Source organism: Podarcis cretensis (genome assembly GCF_951804945.1).
Source record: "Podarcis cretensis genome assembly, chromosome: 10".
In the NCBI taxonomy this organism is placed as follows: Eukaryota; Metazoa; Chordata; class Lepidosauria; order Squamata; family Lacertidae; genus Podarcis; species Podarcis cretensis.
This window is the reverse complement of record NC_137179.1, coordinates 45994814-46018950: the sequence shown is the minus strand read 5'-3', so window position 1 is coordinate 46018950 and position 24137 is coordinate 45994814. Positions and strand designations below refer to the sequence as shown.

At 43.7% G+C, this 24137-nt stretch overlaps 2 protein-coding genes across 3 annotated transcripts in view; one reads left to right on the top strand and one right to left on the bottom strand.

Annotated features, from left to right (window-relative positions):
• Positions 1-294: 294 nt before the first annotated feature.
• The window catches only part of RAB3IP (RAB3A interacting protein), a 56753-nt gene continuing 32910 nt past the window's right edge, over positions 295-24137 (top strand). The window contains exon 1 of the mRNA XM_079994303.1: positions 295-405. Coding sequence (XP_079850429.1) covers positions 380-405 — 26 coding nt within the window. The 5' untranslated portion in view covers positions 295-379. The remainder of the gene's footprint in view (positions 406-24137) is intronic.
• The window catches only part of BEST3 (bestrophin 3), a 51251-nt gene continuing 32470 nt past the window's right edge, over positions 5357-24137 (bottom strand). The window contains exons 3-11 of one of the 2 annotated variants that reach the window (XM_079994212.1): positions 22091-22260; positions 18054-18148; positions 16757-16990; positions 15743-15897; positions 14738-14815; positions 12866-13018; positions 8186-8266; positions 7238-7389; positions 5357-6308 (exon numbers count right to left, since the gene is read on the bottom strand). In XM_079994212.1, the coding sequence (XP_079850338.1) occupies positions 5366-6308; positions 7238-7389; positions 8186-8266; positions 12866-13018; positions 14738-14815; positions 15743-15897; positions 16757-16990; positions 18054-18148; positions 22091-22242 (2043 nt within the window). In that variant the 5' untranslated portion in view covers positions 22243-22260 and the 3' untranslated portion in view covers positions 5357-5365. The remainder of the gene's footprint in view (positions 6309-7237; positions 7390-8185; positions 8267-12865; positions 13019-14737; positions 14816-15742; positions 15898-16756; positions 16991-18053; positions 18149-22090; positions 22261-24137) is intronic. The other variant, XM_079994213.1, reaches the window with a different exon arrangement.

Genomic DNA, 24137 nt, shown 5'->3' with positions numbered 1-24137 from the left:
CTGGTTATTTTCACTTCAATTTTATTGTTTGTTTATTTTTTATTTTTTTTAAAAAACATTATTTCACCCACTCTTGGCACTCAGCCCCTGGAATAGTCACTATAAGGGGATGCAGCCATTGGGCTGGATTCTGCCTTGGATATCAAAATGTCTTCTCTGACACCCACCATTGTGAGGTCTTGCTGAGGTCATGATCATGCTTCCACAGCTACTGCCATTGGCTGTGGACTGCCTGTGATGTCACAAAAGCAATAATGCTGCTGGGTGGATATAAAGGAGGTCCATCCCCTTCTTTGTACCAGAACACAGTTGGCAATTGCTGTGACATTCAACCCTCAGGTGGTCCACATGGCAGACGGAAGGAGGTAATCGCCCAGCCATGGGATGCTGTGGAGCAGCAAGAAGGCACGTTCATATGCTAAGTGGAAGTGAGGGTTGAAGGGACTTGATTTCCATGGTTGGTTTTAATAATAATAATAATAATAATTCTTATTCCCCAGCCACTCTGGGCGACTTCCAACAAAACTACAGAGGGAAAGAAAGAGGGTGGTGGTGTGTGTGTGTGGGGGAGAAACCTCAGACTTTAAAAGCTTCCCTGTGTCTCTCAACGGCACCAGCCATATTAAGAGTGTTCAGGCTGTTGTGGGGGAAATTAGACTTCTACTTCAAACAGTGAGATGGGGAGTGCGGTGCATCAAAGGGAGCTGCAAAGTGGGGAAGGAGGGAAGGACACCTGGGGGGCATAAGAGGGGAAGGACAATAGTTGTGACACTGTTTGTCAAGCCCTAATTTCTCTGAGTGACTGTGTGCCTGAAAAGTCGCTTGATGCACACGCACAGAGATAGAGTGTGGAAGTGGCCACAGCGGCCATATTCACTTCATACATACAGTTCCCTGTCATGAGGGATTTTATCATTAACCCATTCTGGGGAATGTAGCTATCTGAGGGGAATATGGAGTGTCTCCTAGCAACTCCCAGCTCCCATAACAAACCACAGCTCCCAGAATTCTTTGTGGAAAGCATTTAAAGTGGTATCAGAGGGCTATAAACATATTATAAAGTGAATGTGGTCTAGAAATGGTGTACATCCTGAGGAGAATGCCACTGTAGCTAGAGCTGGGAAAAAGGAGATAAGGGGAATACTGACTGCTTTGCTATCCAAGCGACGTGTGGGGCAAGCTACACCGCAAAGCTTAGGCTTAGATTATGATGGAGCAGCTGCTGTTTCTGCTGTTCTTCACACTGTGGACCACCAGCATGGAGCTCTCAGGCCACTGGTGATCCATGAGCCAGTTTGGGAACCTCTTGATATATGCAACTGTGTTGATAGGCAACTTTCTCTATTTGCTCCAAAGTAAGATAATGTAACTCTCGTAGTGCTAATCATTAGGACTATTTTTGGCTCCTAAATTTTCTTTTTAAAAAATAATTCTTATTTGATTTTACAAGTATAGAACTATAACAATACAAATTACATATCCATATTTAGAGATATTTCCCAAATCTCTAGACTTCCCACCTTCCCCTCCATGGGTCCTATTGTCCACCTTCTCAACTGCATATTATTTCATAGTCCACATTTTATATCTCTCCATATCAACCTTAGTATTTGCTACATACAAGTGTTATTAGAATCCTGCTAATGTTTTCATCTGCTTATAGTGGTCTCCTAGATCATTTCCCCCCATTCTTTTGGTCTTCTTGGTTCCTGAGCTTTCCAGTCAATTGGCTCCTAAATTTTCTATAATTGTTGAGCTAGCTATTGAAAACCTGAGTACAATTTTACTAACAACAAGAAAGAAAAGTATTGAAAGGCATTAGTTATGAAAAGGACAATTCAAGAGAAACAAAGCCATTGTAATGATATCCCACCTCAAGCAAATAACACTCATAATATTTGCACAAGCGTATGTTGTTTTTCGAAAATTCCTGTGTGTTTTCAAACCGGTTTTCTTTTCCGTTGAAGAAGGCTGCTGAAATAGTTGTGTGGCACTTTCTAATTGAAAACATCACCAGAAATGTCACACTAATTAAGAAGGCCTGATAGAAACTGATGATCCGACGCTGGTGTCAGAACTGTGAGGGGCTTATTTTGCAAAATGCCAAACCTGCCAGAGTGTTAGCGAACAAAGACAACTCATTTTTACTTGTTCACAGTTTGAAGGGGAAAGGATGGATCTTTTTTTTTTATAATAATTTTTTATTGCATTTTTCACAAAAAAGAACAAAAAAGCAGATTTTCACAAACATTACAAAAGAAAAAGAAAACATAGACAAAAAAAGAAGAGAAAAAAAGAGATTTTAACATAAAAAAACCTCACTTTCCAGTTATAACCTTTAAAACCTTATTTTCCTTACTTCCACCCGCCTCCCGATCTTGTATTCTATGTAATAATTAGTTCAGCAAGCTCAATCTTTGTTCATTTTGATTCTTGATCCCTCCCTTTGTGCTCTTATTTAACTCAGTCACTAGAACCCCTTCTTTTCCTTTTCAATGTCCTCAACATTCAAAGATTTTACAGTGTTTTTGTAGATAGATTTTAAACTTCTTCCAGTCCTCTTCCACCTGCTCTTCTCCTTGATCTCGAATTCTGCCGGTCATTTCAGCCAGTTCCATATAGTCTATTACTTGCATCTGCCATTCTTCCAGGGTGGGTAAATCTTGCGTCTTCCAATGCTTTGCAATAAGTACTCTTGCTGCTGCTGTAGCATACATAAAAAAGGTTCTGTCCTTCTTTGGCACCAATTGGCCGACCATGCCCAGGAGAAAGGCCTCTGGTTTCTTCAAGAAGGTATACTTAAATACCTTTTTCAGTTCATTATATATCATCTCCCAGAAAGCCTTAATCCTTGGGCACGTCCACCAAAGGTGAAAGAATGTCCCTTCAGTTTCTTTACATTTCCAACATTTATTATCGGGCAAATGGTAGATTTTTGCAAGTTTGACTGGGGTCATGTACCACCTATATATCATTTTCATAATATTCTCTCTTAAGGCATTACATGCCGTGAATTTCATACCGGTGGTCCACAACTTTTCCCAGTCAACAAACATGATATTATGACCAACATCTTGTGCCCATTTTATCATAGCCGATTTTACCATTTCATCCTCAGTATTCCACTTCAACAGCAGATTATACATTCTCGACAGTATCTTAGCATTGGGTTCTAACAATTCTGTTTCCAACTTTGATTTTTCCACCTGGAAACCGATTTTCCTGTCAAAATGATAGGCCTCTCTTACTTGAAAATAGTGTAACCAGTCTCGCACCTTGTCCTTAAGTTTCTCATAGCTCTGCAATTTCACTTTGTCTCCCTCCTGCTCCAAAATTTCCCAATATTTTGGCCAATTAGATTCCATATTAAGCTTTTTCAGGGCCTTTGCTTCCATAGGTGAAAGCCACCTTGGGGTTTTATTTTCCAATAAATCTTTATATTTCATCGAAAAGGATGGATCTTAAGGCGACAGGGAAAGTAATGGTTGTTTCAAAGCATGCCACATTTTACCTTTTGTGAACAGCGCTGCCTTTGAGTGACTGTAGTGCAATATCCCATCCGCACAATATAGTCAGTGCTGAATAAATAAAGCGGGAAGGGGTGGAACTGTAACAATCTCTGCAACTGAGTGAAGGAGCGTGTCTGGATCCCATGTTACAGTAGCAAGAACAAATTTATTACAGCAGGGGAAACATCACATAGAAAGGGGAGATTATCCTTTTGCATCGCTGCCACAGGCAAATAGAGATCAAGGGAAAGGCTATGCACAGATTCACCAGGCTTCCCCATTGCAGACATTTCTCCAACGTGGCATGGAGGTGGACCTGGCAGTGGTGGTGGGGCAGGGCCAATGGGAAGCAATGCCATGCCCTCTTCATGCAATCTTAACAAGAGCCTGCTAGATCAGGATGATGGCTCCTCCAGCCCAGCGTCCTGTTCTACAGTGGCCAAGCAGATACCCCAATGGGAAACCCGCTAGCAGGACCTAAGCACAAGAGCTCCATCTGCTCCTGCAGTTTCCAGCAGCTGGTATTCAGAAGCAATACTGGCTCTTAACTGTGGAAGGAGAGTGAGACCATCATGGCTAATAGCTCTATGCGATTAAGCAACAATTAACCACGGAGAATAAGGCTAGTGAGTCAGGTGTGCGTGCAGGAGCCAGGCCCTGTGACCAATAGGACTTTGCAGGACTGGGGCCTTCCTAAGTTTGTTCTGAAGAGGCAAGGCGTGGCCACACAGGTGAGGCTGATTGGTAACTCACAGCACCTGGTGGCAAGAGCTGGGAAGGGATAGAAGGACAGCATTTCCCTTCAGCTCTTTGCCACAGGAACACGCTTCCTGCCTTGCTGCGTTTGGCTTCTTGCTTCCTGATACTTGAACCTCAGCTTCTTGACTCCCTCCTTCTTGATCCTCGGACCTTTGACTTCTTGACTCCTTGCTTCCTGACCCTCAGACCCTTGGCTTCTTGACTCCAGCTCTCTGACCCTCGGACTCTTGGCTGCTGACTCCTGGCTTCTGGACCTCCATCCCTGCTCCCACCCTGCCATCTTGCCCCCAGTCTTGACGTCCGCTCCCGGGACTTCAATCGCCTGTGAACAGGACCTTGACATAGTGACTGATGGGAACTTCTATGAGCTTATTTCTTTTTTACCTATTAAGTAGCAAAACAGGCTAGAAATGATACGGAATGAAATGCACCAGTAAAATGTCAACCAGTTGCCAGAATGGACAGGGCTCAGAGGAGGAATCTTCACCCTTTTCCAGTCACAATGTCCCAGTAATGGGCAGAAATATGCCTGCCGAATGTTGCCGCTGCCTTCTTATCTGTGGCTCTTAAAGAAGCTCCAACACCAGTTAAGATACAGGCAGCCCCCTGTTTATGCGAAGGTTACATTCCAACACACACATCGGTGAAATCGTGCATAACTGAAACCCACTGAAAAAAGCCTGCAAACACCCCACCCCACCCTCCATTCTGCCCTTTTAGTGGCATTTCAGTGACGTCTTTATGACGTTTCCAGGTCACTTCTGGGTTCGGTGCAATGGTTGTATACACAGTCGCACACATATTGAATATGCATAAATGGCGCACTTACCTGTATGGTCATCTTACTGTGTACACACACACACACATACACCCCCCACCTGTATCTCATATTTACCTGTTCAGTTTGAGCTGAATTACTCAGAATAATTAAACCAAGATAGGATTAAATATTTTCAAATTGTATTATCAATATTGAGGCTTTTGGTGAAGCATAATGTTGCCTGCAAGCTGTCGCCTGTCCTGAGGTGAGCTGTTAAAAAATAGATGCCCTGCATGGCATGAGTCAGCAGCACAAGATCTTGGCGCTCTCCAATTTGTCAGAGGTGCCCTTTATTTTTCTCATTGCTACACTCAACGATATAAAGGATATCAGTTTCTATAGCATCCACTTGTTCTGGTAAGTGGCTTATGTCAAATGTATTAGTAGCAGCAGCAGCAGCAGGAGAAGAAGAAGAAGTGGGAGTGCTCTCAGTACTTAAGCTGCCTTCTCCAGGCATTGTCCCAGACTCTGTTGAAAGAGATTCAGTTTTTGTCCTAGGTGCCGCATGGTGAGTAAAAACTTCTGGGTATTGCCACATTTGATCATTTGGCAGGTTGCTGGATGTGGTGCTTTGATGGGTGTGAGGTTCCTTTTCCTGTTTTGCACCAGTGGATGAATCCTGTTGCCCGGATCCCATATGAGGTGATGCAATTTTTGAAGGAAATATGAGCAAATCTGTGGGAGAGCTGTGCAGCGGGGCACAGTGGGTCATCACAGGTCCTTCGGAATCAGTCTCTGACTCACTTTGATTGTCAAAATCTTCTTCTGTCAGGATGTTAATGTCCTTGTTTATTTGTGAATTCAATCTGCCTTCATTTTCAACAACCATCTTTTCAACTGCTGCCGAGTCCATTTTAGCTAGGTTTTCTTCTGCACCGGACTGGTAGCCTGTCTCCAGACCTTCATTCCTGCTGCTTTCTCTAATGACTCCAAGATCCATGCTCCCGTGCCCCCTCTCATGGCTTTTCATGCTGTTTGAGGAGAAATGTCTCCCCCTGGAGTGCATTTCTAGCAACTTGCCAATGTGATGCATTTCGTGAGAGGGGAAGAAAACAGAGTTCTCACTCGACTGCCTTTGGTAGGACCGTCTTGTTGGGGCAGGAGAGCCTTCACGGACACTCAGGAACCGTTTCACTTTTCTCAGCATCGAATGCTGCCTTCTGGGTTTATCGTTATTCCGCGGCCAGTTTTCTCCATGGAGGAACTGGCTATCAGTCAGGCTGCAAGTTGAAACATGAAAGTGGTTATCATCCCTATTGCTAACAATGAACTCAATTCTTAGTGTGTGGATCCTTATGGGGCCTCATCCACACATGGTGGCATCATCCACAAAGAAAAGGGAGGCAAGTTCTGCAACCCCCCCAGGATTTACAGAAGTACAACAAAACCTTTGGGAGGGTAACTCTATGAGGGGAACATAAAAAAACAGCCCAACCTCAAGGACTGCCTCTCCCCATATAAACCATCCCAGACTCTATGCTCATCATCTGAGGCCCATCTTGGTGTGCCTCCTCCATGTGAGGTCCTGAGGGTGGCAACACGAGAACAGGCCTTCTCTGTAGTGGCTCCCCATTTGTAGAATGCTCTCCCCCAGGGAGGTTCGTCTGGTGCCTTCATTATACATCTTTAGGCATGAGACAAAAGCGTTCTTCTTCAACCAGGCCTCAGGCAGATTAATATTATGCAGGCTTTTAATATGTGTTTGTGGGAAGGGTGGGTTATTGTTCCACTGATTTGTTTTAGTTATTTACATGTGTTTTTTTGTAGTTTATTCTGACTAGTAGTCACCAATAGGTTCCTCTAACATGAATTTGCCTACTAGTCATGGTGCTAAAAGTTGCCTACACTGGATTGGAGGCAACGTTCTCCAGAATACCACTTGCTGGAAGCAACAATGAGTGCTGCTGCCCTCATGTGCTTGCCTAGTGACTGGAAACAAGAGACTGCATGAGATAGCAAGAGCTCTGCTGGATCAGACAAAAGAGCTATGTTCTTAATAGTCTGACATCTGGTATCTTCTATCAAGAATTAGGTATGTCTAAGCCTGAATTCTTTTAGGACTGGGCTGTTAACGATGGAACAAACTGGGCCCATGAGGAACCATTTTGACCCTGTCTTAACTATGGTAGGAGACCGCAGACTTGCGTACCGCATTTCGATGGTGGATCCAAGGAAAGATGGAATACAGGAGTCTGCAGCTGCTAATGTGTAGGGCGGGCGGGCAGAGGAATCATCCCAGTAAATGTCTTTTTTCATTCTGGGTAAATTCATGTGCATTTCATCAACAGCCAGAAGTGAAACCTGGAACAATGGCCGTGAATTAGAAAGCTTGCAATGCAGTTTCAGGCGCAATAAACTCTGACCACAGTCTAGAGAATAGAGAGAACTGCACTATTCATACCCAGAACACCCAACATGACCTGGTCATTAGTTTTTTCCAAGCAGCAGCTCCTTGCACCCTATGACAAAATTATACTGAAACGTGGGCATTTCAGAAGCAATTTGTGAAGTGGTTGCTGTTTGGAGTAGGGCGGATCTGCTCCCACAGGGTGTCTGCAGGCCTTTGAGCATGCATAAAAGAGCTCTCTTCTGGTAGGTTTAAGCTACAATCTGTCCAGACTAGCCAAAACCAGAGGAAAGTGAAACAACCTCAGAGGAGAAAACACCACCATTGGCCAGAGCACTTACTAGGGTTTGGAGTACCTGCTGTAGGAAAAATGCATGCATATGAACACTAAAGAGCCATGCAGCCTGACATTTCAGATACTGCAGCAAAAAAATATTTGGAACTCTTGATGATAGCATATTGTAGGGTAATGATGTGTTTCTCCTGTACTTTTGCCAAGAGAACAATCCGCCTCTTAGCTCTGAAATCAGTCACAGCAAAATAAACGAACATGGCAGGCAGAGAAGAGCCTTCAGCAATGTGTTGAAGTGGAGCTTGCGAAGAAGTGTTCGAAATATGTTTGTAGTCTAATCTGTGAAATGTGGGAGGAGGGCATCACGCAATATTATCCATGGCAGAAATTTTTTTAAAAAATTACATTGCTGCAGAGCTGAAGAAAATAATTGTAAGTGGCAGCAAGAAAAGTCACACCTGCAGATTCCTATCGATGCACCAATTTGTTTCAAAATCATCGTCGTCTTCACCAAATGGGTTGATGAGCTGCTCAGCAACCTGTTATTAGAATTGCACGTATATATAAGTACATCACCAAAAGCTGAAATATCAAAAGATATTTATGCTACAGATTTGTACTAATGCACAGTCCTCTAGAGGGTAAGGACGATGCTTATGATAAGTGATTGTGCAGTCTCCACATTTTCCCAAGTGGATTTTGCAGCACGCGGCACCTGATCTACTGGACTGAGAAATCTGTTGGAGTAGGGGAGGTAAAGTATACAAAGAGGCTGGGTTTTCTTTGATAAATCTGACAGATTCTGCCAGTTACAAAGAGGAATGGGTAGAAGAATCCAAATCCCTCGTCAGTCGTGCTGGGGCTTAACAGACCCAATAAGCACGCGAGACGTAACCGGCTGTGTTCTTAGATAAATAAGGTATACTATTCATAGTATCAAATTATAAATTGCAGCAGAAGTAACTTATAAAGTTCAACAAACGAACAAAGTAGAAGACCCAGTGGATCAGATCATACTTTAGTCAGTTCATGCATAAGGTCCATCTGTGTAATGGTGTCTATTCCATCTGTCTGTTCGTAAAGTCCAAAAAATCCACATGAAAGGTTGTTACAGTTCCACAAAATCCTTACACAGAGTCTAGACAAGGATTTCCAGAATAATGGCCTTGTTTCGCCGTCCTGGGCTTCATCAGTACTTAAAGCTCATATGTGATATTACAGAACAGTGGATCTTATGGCATCATAGTATCTGCATGACCAATATCACCTCGAAAGCCCAGCTGCTCATGACTGCGAGAGCGGAAGGTGGGTGGTTCAGGAAGGAAAGTGTTATTTCATTATGTCACTTCCTGGGCTAACATGACGAAAAGGTCTATATTGGGCCTATCTTACCATCCTGTGATGGCAGAAATATTGGCTCAAGGGTGCAGTGGTTCCTAGCACGAACCCAGTGGATTCAAGATGAATTACGATTTTGCGAACAATTATGTATCTCGATGCTACAGAAGTAGGACAGTGAGACTTGCTATACTGCCCAGCTAGGCAGATATCTGTGAACACGAAATCACATTGCAGGGCATCCTTAAATGAATGTGGAAGATATAAAGGAGAGTGACTACAAATGGAAACATTGCGTTGGCTCATCTGCTACAGGCAATGCGGCACATGATATCACAGTCTGAAAAGAAATGCAAACCAGGACAATTAAGTGCTATTTTAGGATTCCTGGATATGAGAACTGAACAGATTAGTGACTAATCCAGGACAACACAAAGTAGGATTAAAAGGGCCTCATGTGAGGGGGACTGTTGTCCTATACATAACAGCAATGACTGGCAGCCAGACAATGATTTCAAATAACCTGTTTTGCAAACTAACTAGTATTCAGTGCCATCAGTAGATGCAAATGCCCCTTTCATCTAAGACTTCATAGAACCTTTATTTTCAGTGAGGATAGAACTCACAGGAGGAGAATGCTTTTATTTTTATGTATCTTTGTTATTTGTAGAAGGAACCTTTGCATAATACCTTTGGAGCTGTGCTGTAACTTCTCCTTCTGGGCATAATTGCAACAAACCTCTTTTGATAAAAATTGCAGCAGAGGGTGTATTCCTACTTGCGATTTCACTATGACAAGGTCTGCTTTGTAGGCTTCCAAGGTATGACTGTACTTGCAAGAAGGACTTGTGATGTAGCTGCTTCGGGACTTTGGGAGATTGGAAGTGCTGCTACTTTTTAGTTGCATTGTGACATTAGGAAGTTCTTATGATGAAACTGGACTGGGCTGTGATTTTTTATTACTTCCCTCCACATTGGGGGAAAATATGCCTGCATTGCAGGGGGCTGGACTAGGTGACTCTTGCTGCCCCTTCCAACTCTACAATTCTATGTTTCTATGTCTGATTAAAATGTATAACCTGCCCCATATCTAGGATTTAAGATGTGTGAGAGTTACAATGTAAACATAACATACTGGGGAAACCCAGCCAGATGGGAGGGGTATAAATACTGAAATTATTATTACTTCATACAGTAAAATCAGATTAAAACATATGGTTTGATGTTCCTAAATAGGCACCATTAGAGGATCCATTTTCTCTGGAGGAGGATAGTACCGGAGGGTTACTCTTTTCTTGACGCAATCTGTTTATTTGCTAACGTACAGGTTAAGCAGATATTATTGAGGCACTGAGGAAAAGCAAGTATGTTCCTCGGCCCCAGGTACGTCTCCACAACTCTGTGGGCAGGCCCATACTAGCTAATAACTCTCACCGGACTCCTGGGAGACAGGCATGCACAAAAACTATTTGTTTGCACCAGTGTCTCCATGTGCAAGGGCTTCTGAAAGGGCCACCACAGCCCTACAGATCACAGAGGCCCTGTGTATGTTCAGCATTGATTGCTCTTATTGCTCCTGGCCAGGACTCTACTCTGGCAGGGATGCTGAGCCTGAGGCCCTCTAAATGACTCCCATTTCCTTTCATTATTGGCCATGCTGGCTGGAGCTGATGGAAGTTGGAGACCAACATCAGGGAGTGGCACACATTCCCTGCCCCTGTGCAATGGCAAGGTTTCATCTGATACAGTGGCTGTACCCTTTCGGGGAGACATGAGCACCACAGCCATGTATGCTTTTGTCTTTCCAAGGATGTCTATTGCAATGAGGTGTACATGGCATTATGGAGCTCTGGTTAGAGTGGGGAGATGCATATACAGTGGTATCTTAGTTCACAAATGCCTTAGTTCTCAAACACCGAAAAGCCAGAAGTAAGTGTTCCAGTTTTTGAACTTTTTTTGGAAGCTGAACGTCCAATTTGGTTGTTGGCTATTGTTTCCGGGGCTCCTGCACCAATCAGAAGCCATGCCTTGGTTTCTGAACATTTTGGAAGTCAAACAGACTTCTGGAACGGATTACGTTTGAGAACCAAGGTACCACTGTATTTGGCACTTTTGTTTTTGCTGTTTATTTTGCGTTTTTGTTTTTGAGGATTTTTTGGTTAAATTGTTTTTGTGACTGTGTGGAACCCAGTTCAGCTATTTATTGATTGACTGTGTGACTGCGGAAATGGATAAAAGCCCCCCATCCAAACAATGACTATCATTAGTGCAAGTAAGAAATACTTTTTATTTTATTTTTATCATCTACAATACTGTCTTATTTATTTTATAGTACAGTACATTGATTATTGCTTTCACTTTATGGATCAAGGGTCTTGTTAGGTAGTAAAATTCATGTTAAATTGCTGTTTTAGGGGTTGTTTTAAAAAGTCTGGAACGGATTAATCCGTTTTGCATTACTTTCTATGGGAAAGCGTGCTTTGGTTTTGGAACGGACTTCCGGAATGGATTAAGTTTGAGAACAAGGGTACCACTGTACATTGTAGGACAATGATTGGAGAGCAACTTCCCTCTTCATCTGTGATATCCACTATGGTAGAAGCAGGAAGCTCTGGCTACTCATTCATATCTCTCTGTCTCTGTCTCTGTCTCTGTCTGTACTATTTTGTTTTTACCTTGTAAGCACCACTGAGTGGGCTCCTGCCCTTTAAAGGCAGCCTCAAAGCCCCCCACCCCCCACTACTACAGTTGATGAAGTGGTCTGTGAAATCCAGGGCTGGCAGATTCCTCTATACACCACATACATAGCCTTCTCAGTGGGATTTCGAGACAGAATAACACTTGCAGCAGTTTATAGTAGGCTATGTATAAAACTGCCCAAACCTGCACTGATGAGCAGGGCTGTTTGCAAAGTTGAGCTACAAGTGGCTCGACACATTGGTGTGGGCAGGATGCTGTGCATAATACTTAGAGTTTGCAAGAAGCCTGTGATCCAGAAATGCTGCTTGCAGTGTCATCGTAAATGCCAAACCTTCTGCAGTATGCACTATCAGCAGTGTGAATGTGTTCAGATCATTGTAAGAAACATAGCCCATCGGATAGCTATATATTTTTGGTATTACCTAAATCCTGTGCTTTTTTTTTTTCTTAAAAAAATGTTTAGGGGTACTCTCATTTTCCTACTCATATTGAAATACTGCCCCTCAATGAGGCCAAACTTAGATTCACAAAATGTTTCGGGGTATGTGTACCCCTGCGTCCCCACAGAAAAAAAGCACTGCCTAAATCACTATGTGATGCTGTATGCTGAATAATTGCTAAGTGTCCCTCTCTATATCCCCTTTACTTTGTAATTGCGTCTATTCAGATTGCAAGCCTGAGAAGTATAGCCGGTGTGCTTTTAAGCTTTATAGAATATTTTTAAATAGAAAAAAGCAGTCTGAATATCATTGTTACTTTATCTTAGCCTGGCTTGGACTATGAGACATGGATGCCAGATATGATGCTGTTGGCTGAGCTTCATGAAACACAGTGGGCTGTGTCCAGTGGTGACCTCGTGTGACCACAATGGACTTCTATCTGAGTGACAGGACAGACTTTCCAGAGCAGATTTGCAAGGGAATGGGAGAGGGGAATGGGGGTGGGGGAGGAAAGGAGAGGAGCAATAAAAGTACAGATAGCTTTTTAAAGGGGCCCTTTACTTCCATTGACTTGGCTGGAAGAAATCTTACTCACTGAATCTGAACAAAAAAATCACAAGAAAATTCCGAACACACTGGAAAACTATAGTAGCGATTTACCTTTAGCCATCCTGCATAGAAGAAAAACTGTAACAATGTGAAGATAGGAATATAAAGATCTAAATCATGACCTGGATAGTTTTGTTCAGGGTCCAAAAACTGACGTCCTATCAGGCACGTGAAGAAGAAGGTGTAGACAGCAAGTGTTACAACCTGAAATGAATTAAGGCCACATTAAGCTACTGCTATGGATATAATAAAGGGATGCGGGTGGCGCTGTGGGTAAAAGCCTCAGCGCCTAGGGCTTGCCGATCGAAAGGTCGGCGGTTCGAATCCCCGCGGCGGGGTGCGCTCCCGCTGCTCGGTCCCAGCGCCTGCCAACCTAGCAGTTCAAAAGCACCCCCGGGTGCAAGTAGATAAATAGGGACCGCTTACTAGCGGGAAGGTAAACGGCGTTTCCGTGTGCGGCTCTGGCTCGCCAGAGCAGCGATGTCATGCTGGCCACGTGACCCGGAAGTGTCTCTGGACAGCGCTGGCCCCCGGCCTCTTGAGTGAGATGGGCGCACAACCCCAGAGTCTGTCAAGACTGGCCCGTACGGGCAGGGGTACCTTTACCTTTACCTTTATGGATATAATAAGGCAAAGGTAAAAGGTAAAGAGTCTTGAGAGTCCCATGGACTGCAAGAAGATCAAACCTCTCCATTCTGAAGGAAATCAGCCCTGAGTGCTCACTGGAAGGACAGATTGTGAAGCTGAGGCTCCAGTACTTTGGCCACCTCATGAGAAGAGAAGACTCCCTGGAGAAGACCCTGATGTTGGGAAAGATGGAGGGCACAAGGAGAAGGGGGCGACAGAGGACGAGATGGTTGGATAGTGTTTTCGAGGTTACTAGCATGAGTCTGACCAAGCTGCGGGGGGCAGTGGAGGACAGGAGTGCCTGGCGTTCTCTGGTCCATGGGGTCACGAAGAGTCGGACACGACTAAACGACTAAACAACAAACAACAAAAAAAGGTAAAGGACCCCTGGATGGTTAAGTCCAGTCAAAGGCGACTATGGAGTGCAGCGCTCATCTCGCTTTCAGGATGAGGGAGCCAGCGTTTGTCCACAGACAGCTTTCTGGGTCACGTGGCCAGCATGACTAAGCCGCTTCTGGCGCAACAGAACACCATGACGGAAGCTAGAGTGCATAGAAATGCTGTTTACCTTCCCACTGCAGTGGTATCTATTTATCTACTTGCACTGCTTTTGAACTGCTAGGTTGGCAGGAGCAGGAACAGAGCAACAGGAGCTTACCCTGTGACATGGATTTGAACTGCCGACTTTCAAATCAGCAAGCCCAAGAGGCTCAGTGGTTTAGACCACAGCACCACTTGTGTCCCTATTACGGATATAATTACTGTATAAGAAGTGTGCCATATATATATATATATATATATATATATATATATATATATATACCTACACAGTGAACGTGCAAAGTTCTGTTGGCCACCTATAGTGCAATACATTCTCATGCAAGATGATACAAATGTGACATGGCAGTGGGAGAGCAGCTCCAAGTTGGGCTGTTACGGTTTGGTCTTTATTGAGTCTCCAATTCCACCTCAGCCCTAAGAAGTGAATAAACCAGGATAGGGAACCTGTGGTCCTCCAGAGGTTGCTGGACTCCAACTACCATCATCCTTGCCTATTGGCCAATCTGGCTGGGGCTTCTGGGAGTTGGAGTCCAGCAACATCTAGAAGGCCACAGGATCCCCATTCATGGAATAAACTATTTGTGAAAGCAAGAGGAGGTGGAGGGAGACACACAAACTTTTCAGGCTTCGAATATACACTACATTTAAGTTTAAACTTTTCAGCATCCCAAGATCCATCTCTACCCAACATTCATCATTGTTTCTGTATATTGGCAAAAGGTTCCACTTAGATACCTGTGTGTACACTAGGGGAATTCCAACCCAGTCATAACCAAATAGCAGGCTACACCATGATCGATAACGATTCATCTCCTAAGTGGAAAACAAACAAACACAAAGTTGATGTGGTCACTGAAGAGAATGACTTCATTCTTATTAATATTAGCATGGTGGAGCTTGGTAGTAATAGTGATGTAACAGACTCTCTGGCTGTAATTGGTTTAACTGATGTGATGTCACAGCGTAGCAGAGCAGGATTGGTTTAGGTAGTGGATTGCCTAGGGGGATGGCAGATCTTAGAGCTAGAACCCTAAGGCTGGAACCTTAAAGCCAAATAGTAACATTTTATGAAATGAACAGTGCAATCTATACATGTCTACTCAGAAGTAAGCCCCCTTGAATTCAATGAGGCTTGCTCCATCGAGGTATATGTGGATAGGATTGCAGCCTGAACTATGAATTATATCCTGGATTTTTCAGTTGAACTTTAAATCATACCATTGCTATAGGCCAGAGGAGGTCACTTGTGTATGACAGCTGACAATATAACACTGTCACACTTTCATGTTTCCTGGTGCCAGGAGCAGCAATTTTAATGTCTTACAAAGTCCTAGAATGGCATTGTGGGAAATTAAAATGGCGGCTCCCAGACCCAATTGCCTAGTACTGCTGTTAGGTAAGCCAGAGGAGACTTGTCAACATAGGAAGGGAATCACTAGTGGGCACTTTGTCTGCCCCACACTCAAGCCTGACAGCAGCCCTGCAACAGGCTACAAATGCAATGAAAATAAGGCATTTGAAATGCAAACCAGTGGAAGGGTAGGATGTGAAGATGCCTTGCCTGTGGTGTCATCTGAACTAGGGCTGGCCCTGGTGTACTGTAGTGTAGGATGAAACCCATTCACTATGATATAATGGAAAGTAAAGAGACAGGCCTATGGTTTATATTCGTAAAACAGGCATGTTTAAGAAAGAGCACATCTCACCCCCTATGGCGTTAAGCTGTGTTGGCTTACTTACGATCAAAAGGGTCTGCAAGTCTACACTGTCTCTGATCCTTCCGTCCTGTCGCGCTTTCGCTGCCAAATTTCCAAACCAGACAAAGGGGACCCAGTATTTAAGGTGGGGAGATTTAAGTTCATCAAATATTTTCCTTTCCTCTGGTGTCATAAAACCTGTTTATAAAGAGATAGAGTTGCCTTTGGATCTCCTATATTTGTTCAGAAAGCGCATCCTCTGAAGCACGTGACCCCAAACAACCTTACTCATTTCTGCTTGTACTCATGTATTATTAAAAGGCTGACCATAAACCCCTTCATACAATCAAACATGTCTAAAACAAGGGTGACGAATCGGCTCTTGGAGCAGTTTTATATAACCTTCAATGGCCCAACCAAATTGTAGCCAAGGTGCAGTTAAAAAACAACAAAAAACTGTCAGTTTCACCTGAAAGAAAGAGAAGCAACAGCTCATGCTGTGTACTGCATAAATATGGTGGTTCCAAACCACCTTTGGGGTTGGTCTGGAGGCAGCAGTTGGTGCAGAATGTGGAGGATAGCAGTGACATGCGGTGAATTTTTTTGTAGGGGAACAGTTAGAGCCAGAGATATCAGCTTCTAAGGACAATTTTTTTTGGGGGGGGGTGTTTGTTGTGCGTGTGAGCATCACGCCTTCCTCCCTAAGCTGGGCAGAAGCTTCCTTGGCTTTGGGAAGGAGGTGCCTGGCCTCTGACAGAAACTCTGACGATGGGTTTCTACCATTATGAATCTAAGCTCTTAAAGTCAAACTGCACCTGCTTGTGGAATCCCATTTCCTATAATGCTACATTTAGCATGATTGTCATGGTTCATGCATCACCCCAAGTACTTACTAACTGGAAAAGCAACTCCCAGGATAAGGACGGAAGTGCTGCTTCTCTTTCTGACGATGTGGCCCTGTGCCTTGCCTACTGATACGTCAAAAGATTCTGCCCCCGCTCAGTTATGGCCACATGTGACGTGGCTGAGATGGAGAAGAAGAGAAATAGACAAATACCTCCTTCTACCACGTGGTCCATTGTTGGAAATCGCTTATAGACAGCTGTGCTCACTGAACGGAAGATGAGGAGGGACGTTAAATTCACGTAACGCATTAGAGTTCTTCTGAGCAAGCGGCCATGCTCGTCTCTCCCCTGGATAGTACTGGAGATCAAGAACATAAGTCTGTCTGGCCACGGCAGATTTACAAACTGGTTCCACCAACGGTTCACCACCAAAGTAACATAGAAGCCTGGAGATTTTGAAAGATCCCGATTCACATTCATTGCTGCAAATCATCACATAGCTCTGGCTCTTCTAAAAAATGTGCACAGTTAAAATATACACCTAGGCTTACAACAACTCCGTCATGGAAAGCACTGGGGCCTATAACTCAGTAGTGGGGAACTTGTCGCTCTCCAGTTGCTTCTGGACTCCCACCCATCCTAGTCAGGTAGCACAATGGTTAGGACTGATGGGAGATGCAGTCTAGTAACATCAGGAGGGGTGCCAACTTGAATAAAATATTGGGGGGGGGGCAGGGAAGCCCTGCCATGCATAATTGATCACAAGATGTGGCACACACACACCATTTCAATGACAATGTCCATCAACTTTCAAATATTTTATTGGGGGGGGGGATCGAAAGCACCTCGGCCCCTAGGAGTTGGCTCCTATGTCTGGAGGGCCAAAGGAGTTTTCCCACCACCGCTGTAGTTGTTTTGTGAAGTCAGATGTCTTGACGGGAGTATTCAACAGGAAAGTATCACGACAGAGCAGCAAGTGCATTCCTACTCCCACGCCACAATTCAAGGTGCACAGCACCCAAGACCAGCCATATTATTTTGGCCACAGAGGCAGAAAATTCCACAAGCACTTCCCCTCCTTCTCCTCCCAAGCAGTAAAAATACAATCCTAATAATTTAAATAAGTAGCAATTCACTGCCTTTTCATGATACCCTAAAGCAACTACCTGGAGTGGATGCTACACTTTGCCAGCCCTGATAAATGGGAAGAAACTAGTGCTAGCATGTCTCCCGTCCTCAGGCTGGTACTGACATTGTGATTGTACCAGCATCAGAGCAGCTTGTGAACTGAGCTGCCTACTGGCTGTACACCCCTGGTGCATATGATGTGCAGTTAATATTGTTAAACAATTTGGGAGTAAGAAATCTGGGCCAGTCTACCATGACTCACCCAGAGATCTATCCAGTAGATCCCAAACGCCTTCCTGCCCATCCCTGCTTCAAGGTTAGTGGTGAAGTCCTAAATGAAGTCATGGTAATTATGGGATATATATATATGTATATACTCACCAAGCACAAAAGTAACTGGGATTTGTTCTGCATATTTGTCACAATAAATGGCCAGTTTTTCAAAGTATCGTTTCTGGCTACCAGTAAGAAAAAATCTGCAAGGACAAAAGAAAAGGGGGGCGGGGAGATATTAGTTTTTCAAGTTAGTTTTGTATAAAGAGCAGGTTACGGTAATTCCATTTTAAGAATATAATATGGGCAAGCAGAAATACTAGTATTAATAGTCATTTACTGCATAGGAGGTGATAAGGAAGCTCGTCTGTGTGTTTCACAATTATGACAAAAGCCACTGCTCTGAGACTGACAAGTGAATGGAAAAATCTCAGATATGCAGAATGAAATGAATTATACAACTATTATTCCGGGCATATAACTCACTGGGGCATGCTTCTCAGCAGACATGTATAGGCTTGTCCCTGCTTAGCAACGTGGGTGAAAATGAGAAATATTCAGTGCATTATGACAATATTTCTACAACAACACAATTCTGTATAACGGTAATAATACAGCCCATTAAAAACAGATCTGATTATATAATCCATGGTGGGAAAGGGGGAATCAATCAAACAATGGCCACTCAACAATAGCTTATGCAGGTTGTGAATCTTGGAGGTTGTGAAAGATGCAAACTCTAAATCCACATCAGCACCCAGATCAAACTATGCAAATTGCTTCTAAACGACTCTCATTACTATTCAGGACATTCCCCAAAAGATCTATAACAAGACAAAATTGGCTAGATTGCACTCCCCCCTTTTTATTCATTTATGAAAACAGTTTTACACCACCTTTCAGTCCTAACTAGGGCCCCCTGTTGGAGTGAACAAGAAGACGACAACAAAATTAAAATTCAACAACAAAATTACAACAGAAAATTACAGATCAAACAAGAGCACAGTAAATGAAAAACCATTGCAAGCATGCATCATTATAAAACATTTTTGCTGCCTGCCTAAATGTCATCAGAGATGGGGCCAGTCTAATGTCCCTGGAGAAGCTGTCATGTGATCCAACTCTGAAGAAACCCAAAGCTCTGGCCAAGGACACCTCAGGAAGCAACCCACACTCAAAGCTCTACTTGCAGAAATTTGATAGGAAAAACGAGCACAAGACATAAATGGGCCTGTTTTTGCTAGAATGTATTACTAATTGGGGGAGGGGAAGCTATAGCTCTCCTATTGACATATTATTATAATAATTGAGTATTTGTCTTCATAAAGGGATGTAGCTTTTCCCCCACAACACTTTTGCTGTTGAATATCAGAAACTTTTCCATTTCATTGTCAGTTGGTGTGGTAGTGACTCCCATCATAACTGCAAGGCAATCAGCTTCCTGGTTGGAACAGGAGGCATGGGGGCTGCACAAGAGATCCTGGACCTTGTATGCTCTTGCTGAAGCCAAGCAGGTCTGAGTCTGGTCAGTGCCTGGATGGGTAGACCCTGGGAAACCACTTGTACGCTGTCTCTGATTCCATGAGAAAAGTAGGATATACATTTAAGAAGATTAAATAAATAGTGATATTGCATAGCTCCTTCAGTAGAGCTTGTGCAGGAGAACATCCTAGTGGATTGTGTCCCACGTAGTCATGTTTCTTCAAGTCTCTCTTTGAGTACCAATCTTTATGTGGCCTAGATAGCACCATCTTCCTACAAGAAGATACAAGCAGACCTGGGGGAAATTCAGGGCACAGATCACTTGAGTGTTGGTGAGGGGGATGGGAGCCATAAAACTGGGAGGTGTGGCTAATCAACTTCAGGCAATACCAATGAGACGGAAACATGGAAGGTGCCTAAAGAAGCCAGGGTGGCTACCTAAAGAACTTTTAACTGAGTTAAGATTAAAAAAGGATGTGTACAAAAAATGGAAAAGGGGGGAAACCACCAAAGAGGAATTCAAACAAATAACCAGCATGTGTAGACACAAAGTCAGAAAAGCTAAAGCACAGAATGAACTCAGGCTTGCTAGAGAGGTTAAAAGCAACAAAAAAGGCTTTTATGGGTATGTTCGTAGCAAAAGGAAGAACAAAGAAACAGTGGGGTCACTCAGAGGAGAAGATGGTGAAATGCAAACAGGGGACACAGAAAGGGCTGAACTCCTCAATGCCTTCTTTGCCTCAGTCTTCTCTGATAAAGAAAACAATGCCCGACCTGAAGAATTTGGAGCAAATGATTCAGCAGAGGAAACACAGCCCAGAATAAGTAAGGAGATAGTACAAGAATACTTGGCTAGTTTAGATGTATTCAAGTCTCCAGGGCCAGATGAATTGCATCCAAGAGTATTAAAAGAACTGGCAGATGTGATCTCAGAACCACTGGCAGTCATCTTTGAGAATTCCTGGAGAACAGGCGAAGTCCCGGCAGACTGAAGGAGGGCAAATGTTGTCCCTATTTTCAAAAAGGGGGAAAGAGAGGACCCAAATAATTACCGCCCAGTCAGTCTGACATCAATACCAGGGAAGATTCTGGAGCAGATCATTAAGCAAACAGTCTGTGAGCACCTAGAAAGGAATGCTGTGATCACCAATAGTCAGCATGGATTTCTGAAAAATAAGTCATGTCAGACTAACCTGATCTTGTTTTTTGACAGAATTACAACCCTGGTAGATGAAGGGAATGCAGTGGATGTAGCCTACCTTGATTTCAGCAAGGCATTTGACAAGGTGCCCCATGATATTATTGTAAAGAAGCTGGTAAAATGCGGTCTTGACTATGCTACCACTCAGTGGATTTGTAACTGGCTGACTGACCGAACCCAAAGGGTGCTCATCAATGATTCCTCTTCATCCTGGAGAAGAGTGACTAGTGGGGTGCCACAGAGATCTGTCTTGGGCCCGGTCTTATTCAACATCTTTATCAACGACTTGGATGATGGACTCAAGGGCATCCTGATCAGATTTGCAGATGACACCAAACTGGGAGGGGTGGCTAACACCCCAGAGGACAGGATCACACTTCAAAACGACCTTGACAGATTAGAGAACTGGGCCAAAACAAACAAGATGAATTTTAACAGGGAGAAATGTAAAGTATTGCACTTGGGCAAAAAAAATGAGAGGCACAAATACAAGATGGGTGACACCTGGCTTGAGAGCAGTACATGTGAAAAGGATCTAGGAGTCTTGGTTGACCACAAACTTGACATGAGCCAACAGTGTGACGCGGCAGCTAAAAAAGCCAATGCAATTCTGGGCTGCATCAATAGGAGTATAGCATCTAGTAATAGTCCCACTGTATTCTGCTCTGGTCAGACCTCACCTGGAGTACTGTGTCCAGTTCTGGGCACCACAGTTCAAGAAGGACACTGACATACTGGAAGGTGTCCAGAGGAGGGCAACCAAAATGGTCAAAGGCCTGGAAACGATGCCTTATGAGGAACGGCTAAGGGAGCTGGGCATGTTTAGCCTGGGGAAGAGGAGGTTAAGGGGTGATATGATAGCCATGTTCAAATATATAAAAGGATGTCACATAGAGGAGGGAGAAAGGTTGTTTTCTGCTGCTCCAGAGAAGCGGACACGGAGCAATGGATCCAAACTACAAGAAAGAAGATTCCACCTAAACATTAGGAAGAACTTCCTGACAGTAAGAGCTGTTCGACTGTGGAATTTGCTGCCAAGGAGTGTGGTGGAGTCTCCTTCTTTGGAGGTCTTTAAGCAGAGGCTTGACAACCATATGTCAGGAGTGCTCTGATGGTGTTTCCTGCTTGGCAGGGGGTTGGACTCGATGGCCCTTGTGGTCTCTTCCAACTCTATGATTCTATGATAATCTTTCACCCTCCAGATGTTGCTTGATGACACCTCCCATCATCCTTCACCATGGTTGGCCATGATGGCTTGAGCTGATAGGACTCCCAACAACATTTGGAGGGCTACACATCCCTGGAACAGAGTATCTTGAGAAAGGGCAGGATTGGCTACAACTGCATCCTGAACAGAAAACAACATACTGAAATGTTTTGTTGCAGATCCCTCCATCATTATCCAAGGAAAGATTGCAATACGGAGTTTTTCACGAGGTGGGAAAAAAACAAAACCCAGTACCTGTATAATAGACTTATTGCCGTGTAGAGAGAAGCAAAGAGCAAAAATTCTCTGTAAAGCAGTTTGTAGATGCTTCCTTTCCACTTGAGAAGCAATCTGTGGAACCCAAAGAAAGTGGCATTTGCTACTTTGCTAGAGTATGTGACTGTCATCGCCTCTGCTGGTTGCTCCTGGGAAAATGGAAAGACAAAACACAACAGGTAACCCGTATAATTTTTATTTATTTATTTGCGTATTGATAATCCACACTTTCATTTAAAAATATACATCAAGGTGGTATACTACATATAAGAATGCAATTGGAAAAAGCATCCATAAAAATGCTATTATAAGATCGAAAAGCATCATTGGTTAAAAAAGGGGTCTGAAAGAGGAGAGGGAGTGGGTCCCACCAAACCTCTACTGGTAGGGTGTTCCACAGGCCACACTAATGCTTCCTTCCACTCCCTAGTGAAGGACAATTGAAACTCAGGTGTGTGGGGGACTACCACACTTGCCCCATCGGAAGATCTCAGTACATGTGGTAGCATTGAAGGGATCAGATGATTCTTAAAGTAAACTGGGCCTAAGCTGTCTAGGGTTTTGTGAATCAACACAAGCACCTTGAACCTGGTTGGGTAGCAAATCAGCAACCAGAGCAGCTCTCTCAGCAGAGTTACTGAGCGGAGTAACTTGTTGCCAGTAAGCTACTCCTGTGAACAGTCTGGCAGCTGCATTTTGCCCTAGTTGAAACTTTTAGAAGGGATACAGGGGCAGACCCACATAAAGTGTGTTCCAGTAACCAAGCCTTGAGGTTACCAGTGCATGGGCCATTGTGGTCAGGCTCTTGTGGTCCATAAATAGTTGCAGCTAGCATACCAGCAGGAACTGGTAAAAAACACTCCTGGTCATGGAGGTCACTTGGGCCTCTGGTGACAGAGGTGGCTCAAGGTGTACCTACAGACTGCGTCCCTGCTCCTTCAGAGAAAGTGCAACCCCACCCAGAACAGGAAATCCAGCTGTCTCCTGGATCTGAGAACTACTCATCCACCAGGCCCCTCTTTCCAGGATTCAAGCTCAGGTTTTTTTTACGTAGAATATCAGCTTAGACATACAGCATCACAGCAGCCACCACAAGGAACAGTGTTACCAGAGTATTCACAGCACATGCAATCTGGATGCCTGCTGTGATTTCCACAGACATAGCCTACATTTTCCCAAGCTACGTAGCTCCAAGGGATAACAATATGCTGTAAATTATGAATTCTGTAAGAGACACCGGATCCTGCAATTGTGTGGCAACCCTGCTAATAGACAGAATATATTCTATGTAACTCAAGCTGTTCTAACGCCAATCTAACATGTCATTAGCAATGATGCTGCAGCAAGCATAGAAATACCAATAGGCCCTCTGGACGAGGCATAGGCAAACTCAGCCCTCCAGATGTTTTGGGACTACAACTCCCATCATCCCTGACTACTGGTCCTGTTAGCTAAGGATGATGGGAGTTGTAGTCCCAAAACATACGGAGGGCCAAGTTTGCCTATGCCTGCGACTTTACTGGGGTTTCAACATGCTGCTCAGAATGCAACTTTCCATCCGCCAAGTAGATTCAGCAGTAGGAGATTTGTTTCCCAACCAAGGCAAATGTTCCATTAGTGGAACCTCTAGCTGAAACATTTTCAAAGCACAGATTAAGCCATTTGGGATCCAAAGTAACAAAAGGCATTAGTTGCAATGTTATTGGCAGTATACATTGGCCGTGTTTAAGAAACCACCTAACAAAGACATGAGCTGCAATCTGGCTTTACTGAAAATGGTGGAATTTAGGCTGTAATCCCCGTAACACTTAACCTGCGAGCAAGCCCCACGAAATTCAAGGGGATTTACTTGCAATGCAGACTTGCATGGTTTTATTAGCCACACATAATGGATAATGGGATTCTACATTAGCCTCCAAACCATATTATTTATTCAATTTATAACTCAAACTTTTCAAAATTTTTTTTTTTTAAAATAATAGATTTTAAAAACTCATATTGGAAAGGAGTATTAATCCCACCTCTA